Source organism: Homalodisca vitripennis, chromosome 1 (assembly GCF_021130785.1).
Source record: "Homalodisca vitripennis isolate AUS2020 chromosome 1, UT_GWSS_2.1, whole genome shotgun sequence".
Classification (NCBI taxonomy): domain Eukaryota; kingdom Metazoa; phylum Arthropoda; class Insecta; order Hemiptera; family Cicadellidae; genus Homalodisca; species Homalodisca vitripennis.
The window spans coordinates 193003797-193016963 of record NC_060207.1 but is presented as its reverse complement, the minus strand read 5'-3'; the positions used below and the strand labels follow the sequence as shown (position 1 = coordinate 193016963).

Below are 13167 nucleotides of genomic sequence, written 5' to 3'. Positions count from 1 at the left end.
TGTTAAATATCCTTTTTGTGGAAAATCAAAAGACAAAAGTTGGATTGAAATAATAAACAAACCTTTTCTACAATTGTTTAATAAAAATATGTGTAAGTTCCTTAGAGTCATATAATTTAATTATTAATAAACTTTATTTTAATAAAAAACTCAAATTTTGTAGAACTCATATTATTATTTATTTATGTAGATTGTGTGATGTAGATTTATTTACATTTTAATCTAAAAATTGTCGGTAATAACTCTAAACTGATTATCTTAATAGTATTGGAATAACGAAATGTTTCTGATCAGATTGAGAGGTTTAGTATCACACTGAAATCGATAAAATTTACATTTAAACAGGAAGTTTATTCTTTATTGCGGCAGTAACTGACAAAGTCTGAGAGACTCATAAACTACGATACGAGAACCTTATGTTACAAACGTTTACAGTTCAGTTAAATGGACTATCTTACTTAAAATGTTATAAACATTATTCATAACATAGAACGGTAAGATTTGTAACCTACAATTAAATATTACTACGATCTTAACCGTAGAATAAGCGAAAGGTTTGCAGCTGTGGTCCGAGGGGTCGCGGGTTCGATTCGTGGACATGTCACACAAACTTGCAAACGGGTAGGTAAGGACTCTATTTCTTATTAACGTTTAGTGTAATAAATTAAAACGCCTTTGCCTTTGAAATTACCTACTCCTTGTATTACAGAGCGGTTACCGATGGTTTTACCTCACGTCCTAATACATGCTATTCAGTCCTCTGTGGATGAGTCTAAAAGGTTGACAGACGGATGTGTGTCACGTAAAAGAATAAAGTGACACCTCTTTATTTTTGGGTGTTCATTATTGTTGTCTAACACTTGCTATGAGTGTTAGTGACGTGAAATATTTATATGTCACTAAGAATTATGTAATATAAATTCGTACAGATATTTATCCTGAATTAAAGGTTTGTTTAGTTAGTAAATTCAATCTTAAATAAAGAATTATTTAAAACTTTGACCTTTAATACTATTGTATAAAATTTAAAATTCACATTTTAAATTATCACCTTTTCTAAAAACACATCTTTTCAAACGATTTCTTACTTAAAAACCACTATACTGTTATAATATAATGTTAAATGCGTGTTTAGTCAACGTTATGTAATGCATTTACGTGATAAATCTTAATTTTAAATTGGTTAAAGAATAATTTAATCTATTTCATTTCCAATACTAAATTTCTTCATGTATCACGATGAAAAATACAATTTATAACAATTAATTTGTATTACACTTAAATAAAACCATGGTGTTAAATACCGTTGTTGTAAAGTATAATACCCTGTCATATTGTTAAATTAAATTTATGTACAAGCAATTAAACATATCAAGATTAATCTAATAAGTTACAGGTAATATCTCTAAGCACAATCTGTTAATGAAAGTTTCTACACTCCTTCAGAGGGGCAATAAAACCACCTGATTAACGGCACGATAGCAATAAAACTCATAGTACTTAACACCACTACTTAAGTGTGCTGCTTTTACTACATCTATTAAATAAATTAAGGAAAGAAATTAAAAACAAGATGTTTTGGCTCACCGACCAAAAGTTCAGGCAGAGTTACGATGTGGTTAATAAATAATACAGGTTCATTAAAACTTTAGGTAAGTCAATAAACCACCTGATTCTTTTATCGTGTCAAGAATCTACATACTTCAGACCTCTGGCTGATCATTGTCTTTGAAAGCCCTAAACCCTGAGACATTCAGCAATTAGAAGTTCTCAGCATTTGACAGCAGCCGTCCTCTAGCAGAATTAAAATTATGAGAGATTCTGGACTCTGAGTGGTTCATTCATACCTTTAGGATTTTCTAGTTACACTCGAAATTTTCAAGCTCCCTTAAAGCTCTTCAACTCTGGGAGTTCTGAGCTTCTGAAGCTCCCGGTAGTTTCCAGCCTTTGGTAGCTGTTGGTCCCGAGAAGGATATTTGTCCCTAAAAGGTGACAATCATCCCAGTCATTGACTTCAAACAACTATTAACCTCTGGTATCTTCTGGTCTCTAGGAGTTTTCAGCCTCAAGTACCTGGTAATTCCTGACATTTCCTAAATTTCTTCTTTGCGTTTCATACTTCATTGCATCTGTTTATACCGTTCCATGGCAGAATTATGCAATTCAAATTATGAACGATTCCGGCCTCTGGGAGGTCTAGAACTATAGGAGCTTCCTATTTCAGGTTGTACTCAGAATTAGAAGCTAGAAAACACTTACAGCTCTCAAACTCTGAAGTTTTTGAGCCACCGACAGTTCCCAGCCTCCGATATTTTCCAGCCTTTGGTAGCTCTCGGTCCCGAGAAGGTCTCAATCATCCTGGTATTTTAATTCAGATAGTTATTAACCTCTCTGGTATCTTACGTCATCTAGCAGCTCTCAGCCTGTCTCCCAGATTTTGTAAACTCATACAATTTCATAAATTCTCTTTTTGCTTTAGACTTTACTTCATCTATAATATACTACTGAGACTACCGCCTAGGCGGTGAAATATCCCCTATAAAATTTCACCAAACACAATGGCCAAGTTATTCTATCTTTGTTCATCAAATAAAAACTAAGTTAATGCTTCTCTTTAAAATAAACAAAAAATGAAGAAATAAAATTCCCATAGCGTTCACTTAAGCAAAGTAATTAAATGGTGTAGAATGAAAAAAAATGAATGGTGGTATTTGAAATTAAAATGTAAATGGAATTTTAAACAAAATTTAAAATGAAAAATTCAATTTTTTCCCAACATTTACATAAACTAAGTTTAAAATAACAAAATAACATAACTTCTCTTCATATTTGCAATGTTTCAATTGAGTATTGAACGCTTGAATACTAAATTACCTGTACTGATTTTAAATTAATTCATTATATGTGTTACACTCCGCTATGTGCTGTTTACTTTAATTTCATTAAACAGAGTATACTGATGAAATAATATTACAAAATCAATTAAATCTTTGGTTATCTAACGACTTTTAGAATCAAATAATAGAATAATTTAGTAATATAAGAAATTAATTTAAGTTAGTTGTAGTACGCGTGATTGAAATAAAATCTCGATTATACGTTCCAAATAAACACATATCTCCATTATTTTATGTTGGAATTATTAAAATCATGCTCTTCGTTGCTGTTAAAGTTGGTAATATCGACTAAGTTTCTACAAAACCAACAATACTCCCATTTTTTAGAAAAAAATCATGGAAAACTGTCTGCTTGTTAGGATCAGTTTTAGATAAACATGGATCGTGCTCTGAGCTTCTCCATTCAATCCTATAAAATTTCTGTTGTACAGTGCCACGAACAGGAGAGTTATGAGCTATTTGCCACCCAAGTCATTGGAATCAGTATCCTTAAAGGATTTTATGGTGCAATATGGGTATTTTTGTTTATTTCATACCTCTCATTTTCTCAATCACGCAAGCAACGTACTGACAGCTGCAAAATAAACAACGTATATTCTGTCCTAATTGTTGTCTATAAGTTGTTCCCTTACATAAAAAGAAACAATTCAAGGTTCTCCAACATGTTCTGCTTATCTAGATCGATATTGAACTATAACTATACAATTCGAACCGGGAAATGGTACATAAATATAAATTTTTTGGTACATTATTAAATGTGTTGAAAATGCCAGATATATAATCAAAACCATCTCAGTTCCTCATAGACTCAATCTATCCATCAACAATCTTTTTCTTAACTTTTGAAATTCCTATTTTTACTTCATATCAAAGTTTAAAATTATGTATGTTATAACATATCTATGCTATCTGCTTCTTTAGAACAAGACGTCAAAACAATACTTTTCTATCATGCATAAGATAATAGTCGTAAAGATACACTGTTTGCACCATAATACCACGTTCCAAAGTTTATTAAATAAATTTCTAATTTTTATCAAACTAAATACCTTGATAAGTCAATAAATATTTATTCTTGAGTACTTTAAAGTAGAAGATATGAACTATCAACATAAATTTGTTAAGCACCTTGTTTAGATTATTTGTACTACTAACATACTGTTATATTATAGTCTTATTTTAAAACTTTATATCATACAATAAATTGAAATACCAATTTTAGCTACCTGACATTATATAATGAAATTTACTATCGACATATAATAATTTTTTAACATACTTGGTTTATTATCATTTAAAATAATACGCTGGTTTAGTAGGTACAAATTGTGGTAGATCCTTCATATGTATTATAATTGTTGAACCTTAAGTAAGTCAAGTGTAAAAAACTTTGTATATCAAGTGGAAATACTGGCTTTTCACCTTTTTCAGTGTAGGAAGAGCTTTAACTTTCAGTGTCATGGGAATTACAAGTAACTTGTTCCAAAACAACTAACTTGAAATAGTTCCAGTATTATTCTACAACAGAAAAATTATACAAAGTATTTAAGTTTGAGTAGAATTTCATGTATTATATTTATACCTTTCAGAACTATGGTAGGTTCCATATTTCATAGGGGTTTCCTAAAGAATCTGGGGAAATATATTATCAAATTTGTGTCCTTTTGTTTTTGTTCAGTCTATGAGTAAGGTCCCCTCCACCGCTTCCCCTACTTGACAACCTCAGTTTCCCTCTCGCGCGTGTAGGAGACCGCATGGAATCTCGTGACCCGTACTGCATGTCCTACATTCGAAATAATATCGTGAAATTTTTGACAAAAACTTTAGGTTGAGTTACTTTGGTTGACTCTACAGATAACACTATTCATTCAGTACACATAAATAAGAAGGGCTACAATTATTTTAAACATTATATTAAAACTGCTTTGATGAATCTGAAAATTTAATAATGTTCGAAAACGTTTGAGGTATTTTGTCCTAAAGATTTCTTTGTATTTCAGTTATTAAAATAAACAACCATACACGAATTGCTTGTCTAAAGACAGATGGTATGAAGGGGAATCAAACAACTAGATGTTGTCTTTTTGTAATCTGTAAGAGAGGGAACTCCTTCAAGGGTACTCCAATTTATATCAATTATCCAATTAAATTCGTACAGTCTTGAGTTTTACTCAATATTACCGTTATCGTATAACGCATTTTATAGTGCACAATTAGAGTGATGGTACAGAATTACAAGGAGCTGCCAGGCGCATCTGCCTTTAATTAATTAGTGACGACAACCTCAACTGAGCTATTAGCTCATAGCTGCTTATCCATTTTACTTTTATCTACTTTTGTGATATATTTTTGTATTAAAAAATGATTGTAATATACTTTGGAAATAAACATTATTGATACTAGTAGATCTCACCACACGTACAGCTAGAGAGAATACATGTATTAAAGCTACACAATTAGTGTACAGTAGTTTAAATGTATATGTTATATACAAGCTATGTTCAAGCATTTTGGTTTGTTGTCAGTAACTTAGAGTATAATTCCATGTTACATCACTTCACTTAAATTGATTTACAAAAAGATTTAGCCTAAATTGCGTGGTTTCAAAAGAGAATCTGGAAGTGATCACATCAAAGGAGCTGAACTACATCAGATACAACACCGATGTATATCGAATACCTCAGAGTGGCTCTTAAATCAACAGAGCGTGTGAGAGGCTAAGTGAAAACAGCCTAAAATACCACTTCAGTGTCACCTGGCCGAAAGCTATACTCAATAATGAAAACATCTCGTGTGTCTCTACTCACAGCTACTAAATATTTTACCTTTCTTGGTTTCGGACGTAGCATTTTACTTATTTAAAAGCAATTTTATTAAAATATAGTAAATTGATGGCTCTTTACTTTTGTTTACTTTAAATCAGTGGTTATATCCGTTTATTAACAAATTAATCTGGAATTCATAAACTTAAATGGGGAATCATAAAATACTTGTAGTTGAAAGCATCTTTTCATGAGGGTTATAAACGTTGTAGAACAATATGATAGTAAAAGCAAACTGATTGTTGAAAGAGTGGAAAACTCTGTTACTCGCTTTTATCAGATTTACTGGAATAATCCATCTCACAGTACTTAAATGGAGTTGCTCGTGTCATGAGCTAAAGACATTGACAAGATCTTCCTATGAGATTGGTTGATGCAAGTATTTCGATACTTTTTTCAATAATTGTTATCAGTATAGGATTTAATAATTAATATATCTAAAAAATAGTTAATTGCTTCCACAGTACAAAATTTTAGGAAAAGTGATTATGTATGTTCTACTACGCGATTTATATTTCTCGAATTCAAGTAACACTACCTACTATTCTAGTAATTAAAACACCACAACTGTAACTGGAATAACAATTTGTTGGTTCCAGCACTTCAATTAAAAACTACCTTCTCTGCTTACACATTTGCGTAAATGGACGACATACGATCTACTGACCAATGTAATTCAATTATCCAATTATTGTAGTAATGACGAATAATAATAAAGTCATAATTGTAACTGAAATAATATATTGTCGGTTAGAGTAGAATTTACCAGTAGTATTACATCGAGTTATTGGAATATTGTAATGTGAAAACAACTAGAAATCTCTTTCTTCCTTTATAACTCACTTGATTTTATTATTTTGAATATGAGGTTAAACTTTGTTGCACTGTACTAGTTATATGTAAAATTCTTGGTGCTATTGTATTTAACCACTATCAAGTCAATAATTATTTTATAATAGTATAGAAATAAATAAATTATAACTGTTTATGGAAAGCTTTACTTAATTGATTAATAGACTCCTATCGCTTTATCGCTCGAGAAGATGGTAAAATTCAATTTCATTTCTGTCTATGTGTATATATCTGTAACTGTCTCAATATTTCGAGAAGAAACTGACCTACACACTAGAAACTTTTCATGTAACTTCGTATCCACATAGACTACATCGAGTTAGACCATAGTGCATTTCTCTCCATGGGATTTAGCTGAATGGTGATAATTTTTCTCAGGGGCAAAACTGATGGCAACAACAAAATCATAGAAAAGATCAATTTGAAAACAAATTGAATACAATCATACAACGTTTTACGATGTGGTACATATAGCTGTAGACTTGAAATGTTGTATTTACCTTAGCGAAACCTATTGTGCGAAACGTGGCATGAAGTACTCTTACCTTGTATGTAGTATGATTGGACGAATTCATGATTCATCAAATTAGCTTAGAAATTGTATAGATTTATATTCAATTGAATAGATAAAAATTTAAGACAGTGAGAGTTAAAATATTTCACTGCCATCAATGAAACTTCCTAAAACATTTTTTCAAATTTGGAGCGCTCTTTATTCCCAAATTAAAATCATTTATAATATGGAGAATATCAAAATATTTTAGTCTTTGGTATTAAAAAAAATGGTTAATGCTTTCATCATGTAGTAAGGAACCACTGCCTATAAATACAATTTCTTATTATTTATTTTGTATTAGTGTAAAAATATGGATATTTACACTACTTGAAAAGGTATAAAATTTTCAACCTGCATTAACTGCTCCTAAATGTTTAATAAAACTACAATGTTTGCTGGTAAGAAAACTAAATATCTTTCATTCTGCTCAGCATTTTAGGCATACAGTTACCATTTTGAGACCGTCAATTTACAGGGACAAATTAAAGGCGAATGTACAAGAAAGTGTCATGTCACGGAGGGATGAAGTTTAGCCTTGTCACAAACTAAGTTGAATGCTTTTTATACAGTCTTTATATATTATCCAATATATAAAAACTATTCACTATAGACCATTGACGATATAGTGTGTTCTACTGAAGCAAGCAGCTACTCTCTAGATCGTCGGCGAATCTCTTGAGAGTCGTCTATTCCATTACTTATGGGAAGAAAACTCAGGCAGACTTCACAGTACCACGTTTTGATACGTTGCCGTTTCCATGGTACACAGTCGACCCATAAAATTAGCAAAACAAGGTTTTTATTATGACATATTTTCTTAAATTGAGATTTATTTTTATAAGCTGGTAACGATTTTTGTTTATACCACCAAGACAAGAGATTTAGTACTGGTAGCAAACAGTTTTGACGAAATTGATTTCCCTACGTGCGGAATGGTGAACAGTCTTCCTGATTTCCAACAGCTTCCGTAGATCTGTGAAGTCGTTTTGTCCATATAGAGAAATATATTATTTCCTCAGATAGTCCTATCAGTCACTGGGTTGGATAATAACGAACATACATGTGCAAGAAGATCTGGATATCTGGATATACTCTTGTCATCAGTATATATAGAAGAGGTGACAAGAGGGAGTTACATATTTTTTATTTATAAAAATTCTCCGAAAATAAGAAATATTATATTGATAATCTTGTAACTTTCTTATTAATTATTTATTTAAAAAAGTCTTCAATTCATACAAAATTAATCAAACATGTTTCTCTAGAAACCTATGATTCAGGTAAATACTGTAAAAATCCACACTTTTATCTCGAAAGTTATGTATTTAGGACATATTATAAAATTAATTCTTAACGTTTCCTCCTATATAATATGTCCTCTGGAAATATTATAAAGAGCTACTATTTTGTCACCATCCCGACCAAGACCGATCGATCGAAAACGAACTGCTAGGCTACAATCTTAAAGAAAACCGCATACCAAGTGACTGTGTACAAGAGAAGATAATGATAGTGTACTGAAAAATTAATTATTGTCCTAAGTTAATGCAATTCCCTCAATTCATTTTCATTTATTTTCCAGTAATGATGAAAATTAATGCACGGTAATGTGTGATAGAAGTATAATTAGAGTGTAACAGGTTATGGCAAGAGTTGTTGTAATGGTAGTAGTATTACACAGAATCGATAATGGCTGATCCTGGTAGATAAAACATGATCAAGTAAGATTACTTTACGGGTTTCTAGATCAGGTTAACTCGACTACTTCTATTTTCTAAGAAAGAAATATCTGCACTCTTTTAAATAATTGTTAAAAGTAAAAAAAGAATGAACTACCACTGATGTACGACTAATTGGTCTAAGCTACTACTAAGAATCATCCTACTTAAGTATTCCTCTTACAGACAGATCGTAATTAATTATTTACGTCGGAATCTTAAAAATGGTAATTATATTTTTCCTAACTGCATAAACTTAGTTGAAACAATACAAATTTACTTAACAAAGGATATATGGTTATATTTTATTTAATATTTAGAAATAAAACGGTTAATTAATACGGAGGAATTACACGTTCATGTAATTATAAACATCAATAGCTTAATCTGGTTTGGGGAAGTAATTTATTACTGTAACTAAGCCAAGCCAATCCCTGTGGGCAATATCGGGTTTAAATACTAATTAGATTGTTGGACGAAACATTCTATTCTGGTGATATCGATACTAATATTAGAGCCAATATACCCGCATTTTCTTTCCGGTATGCTGAAATTAATATAAATTCGATCCATGTCGAATATTAATGTCTGGATTGTGGTAATGAATGAAAATTAAAAATTAAGTGCTTTTGAAATTTTACATGACTATGCAACGTATTTATGTCTTTATTATAAGATAATAATTAATAAAACCACATCCATGCTTTCACAGTTCTGACTAGTTTGAGATGTGTATTTTGTGTTATTTATAATTCTTGAAGGAAATTGTCCGTCTACCCATCTGTGCGATAACTATTGATATAAAGTTCCTAGAGACTTGAAACTTTGTACATGTGCTCTTTTTGTTCCAAGGAAGAAATCTTTTGATCCTAGTGTAAAAAAGTAAAAGGACAGTTTCGCTGTTTTACTATTTACGTATATTTTACTCTATTTCGGTTTTTAATTTAAATTAAAGTTTTTTCTATTTACGTGGATGGTTTTAAACTACAATAGAAGTTCGGGCATTTTCTGTCGTTACAAATGTGTATAACATTGTATTTAGGGAATTGAAATCAACTCTTTTCTTCAATTGTAAAACACTTAATACATAAACATGTGGATATTGAGTTATTTTACTGATTAATAGGCATCACTAACGCTCAGCGACAAACTCAGTATTGTCTACATACAATTGAAACTTAATGCAAAAATTAAAGTCTTTACTAAAAAACTTTACTGTAGTTAAAGGAAAAGCAAAGGGATGGCACACTCTTCCCCTAAGTATACGCTTTATAATCGAAGTTTATTTTTCTGGATATATATATATATATATATATATATATATATATATATTTTTATATTTTTTTCTTCGGAACACTAGTCAATCTTAATTATGACACTTGAAACACCTTAAATAGAAAATTAAACTAAAAGACGGAAGTTGACACTTTTTGACCAACTTAGGTTGTTGAGAATTGTATTATTATTTTATATTATCATATAGTATATATAGATATATAATATATTATATTACTTTATTATATTATATAATCGCACAAAACCTAAAATAGAACCAGAAAAATTGTATTAAAATTTAAATATTTCAATTATTGATCATATTTGAAGGTTTTTAGATCCTATCTTATAAGAACAAGGGGATTACTGAAAGGCACGCCTGATTGTTTAGAAGGATTTATTGTTACAGAAGTACGTGCTTTATAATGAAAAGGACTGTAACGGACAGGTCACGAAGTTACTATTCTACTTCATCCACGTTTTGTGATATTTTCGTTGCTAATTAATTAAACATATAAATCCTACAACCTATCTGAAACTGAAACATTCGAGATAGTAATACATAAGTATAAATAATTGTGATAAGGTGTATTTTTATTTTTCGTCGTTAGCATGTTTCTGTTCCTAGGTCATTTATTTAATAAAAAAAACATTTTTTTAATCGAGTTAGGCAAAAAATGTGTTATACTTGTTTCAATTAAAACGTGATATTTATAAAAATAATTGTATAAAGTTGGAAGCAAAAGTTAAAAATTTGTATAAGATTTATACAAGTTATAATATATACAATTTTTATATAAAAAGTAAATCAAAATTTTTGTTTGATGAAATCTTTCAAAATCCTACTGATGTCTATTTACTCTGGTGATCGTCAGTTAACATTTGGTCTCAGTATGTTTCGTGACACATCACTGCAATATTAAGTGTTGTGTGACAACTAACTGAAAACTGGAGTATATTGCTAATGATGCTGAATAGTGTTACTTTCGCGTTTTTAAAACATACCACGCAAACTAATACGATCGAGAGAATGAGAATTTAAATATTGATGTCTATTTACAGTTGAATGAAAATATATTGAATGATACTCGTATAAATAAAGTTGTGTTATATTGTTATTTAATGTATGTTTAAATTACATTTATGATAAACACTCAATAGTTTATTTGTATGTTCTAGATACGGAAAAAATGTTTTGTTTAAAAGTTTGTAACACTATTTTGTATAAAATGTTAAATAAGAATATATTAGATGAGAGAGATACTCACTTTTCAAGTTGCTGATTTTATGCTTGGTATTGCGATAATTTTTTGTTTGTTATGATAACTTGCCATGATAACTAAGAATATAAACATGATATCTGAGTGCATACATCGATTTCCAAATTTTATATAGTTTACAACTCAATTTTATCAGTTTTCAAAAATGTGTATGCGAACGCGCGCGTACATATTAAACACTTTAAGTAGTTTATAACAAAAATTTAATCGTTTTAGATTATAATAATTTATTATTTTTTTTAGATCATTACTTTAAAAAATGCTATTATGATAAGGGGAGTTTTTAGTAGGTTGCGAATTATACAAATTTATAAGACCTTTACAAAACTTAACTAGTAGGTAACATTGAGAAGTTATTATTACAACATTAAATTAAAATTCGTTTAAAAAATAGTATTTTTATTTTTTAAACAATATCTGAGTTTATCGTTATGATATTGATTATTGATGGTTATTATTTGTAATTAATTATGTCAATGAAAGCCGTTCGAAATTTAAAAATAGGAAAAATTAAGTTCCGCTTCCTCATTACGCATGCAACTGACAACAACATCCTTAGCTGGCACATCTCACTTGAATAAAATAAAATATGGTTTTTACGAATTTTGTTGATTTACCTCATCTGAAAAGTTTATATTTTACAGATTACCAAAAAGCGAATCAACCAAAACTAAATTTGTTTGATTCATCCTAATCCATTCCCAACATCGTGTCGGAAGTAGCGCAATTGTCCTTTTATGACATTTTATGACATTGTATACAGTTTGGACATAATTATAGAAGTAGAGATGCTTATAGCAGTGTCCTTATGTTCCTAGAAACAATACTACATGTGATTATGGAAAACCGTTAAAATAGCATTTTATTATTGTGGTCGTTCTGTTTTAATTCTATGATCACTAAACATGATTTCTGCAGTTCAGTTAAAAATTTTAAAATATTGGGATGAAAATGTAGGACTTTCATGATATTTATAAATATTACAAACATTTTAGATGGGAACACAGAGTAAATGAATTGCCAGTGACGTGATAAACAATGTATGTTCATCTGACAGTAGCTGCTGTATTGTGAAATTCAAATTCATCCAAATATGACAGCCATGTAAACAACTGGGTTATGAGCTTGTCCAGTTGGCATTGTAACGTACCACTGCTATGTCTTTGTTGGTCATACAAAAGTGTGACGTCATTGATGACTAATGTGTACCAGTGTCACGTTCAGACTCCCACACTTGACTGGACATGATTGATAATGGTTTTTTACTGGAATTTTATTGTGTTCAAAAATAGGGCTTCGTAAATTTATATTTCTATATAGATTGTTTAGAATGTGGGAACTATGTAGTAGTACGTATTTACTAATGCAAAATATCCCTGGCTCGTTTATATCTATTTGTCAGTTGAATATATGCTGAATATAGTCAGCAACATCCATGTGTCACTTTCATTTGGGCAACCCCAAAGAAGTAAGTTCCACCCCATCACTGGCCGCAATCTTGGGGTACAATATGTTGGCAAATAAGCCTACTTTACCTGCAGTCTGTGACTGAGGTAATACTCCTGATGCCTCCTTTTGGGATCTCATCAGGAGGCATCCCCTTCACCTAACCTTTTCATCCTTAATATCTTGTCACTCCGGAAGTAGCGCAAAAGTCCTTTTATGACTAAGTGCAATAATGGGTTATCTCATTTTCTTTTGCTAAGTAAATAAAACATTAGAAAAATATATATACATATATAAACAATCGACATTATGATATAAAAA

General features: G+C 30.3%; 1 protein-coding gene across 1 annotated transcript in view; it reads right to left on the bottom strand.

The window, feature by feature from the left end:
* Positions 1-1898: 1898 nt before the first annotated feature.
* The window catches only part of LOC124354421, a 57159-nt gene continuing 45890 nt past the window's right edge, over positions 1899-13167 (bottom strand). Inside the window, exon 3 of the mRNA XM_046804865.1 lies at positions 1899-1982. Coding sequence (XP_046660821.1) covers positions 1899-1982 — 84 coding nt within the window. The remainder of the gene's footprint in view (positions 1983-13167) is intronic.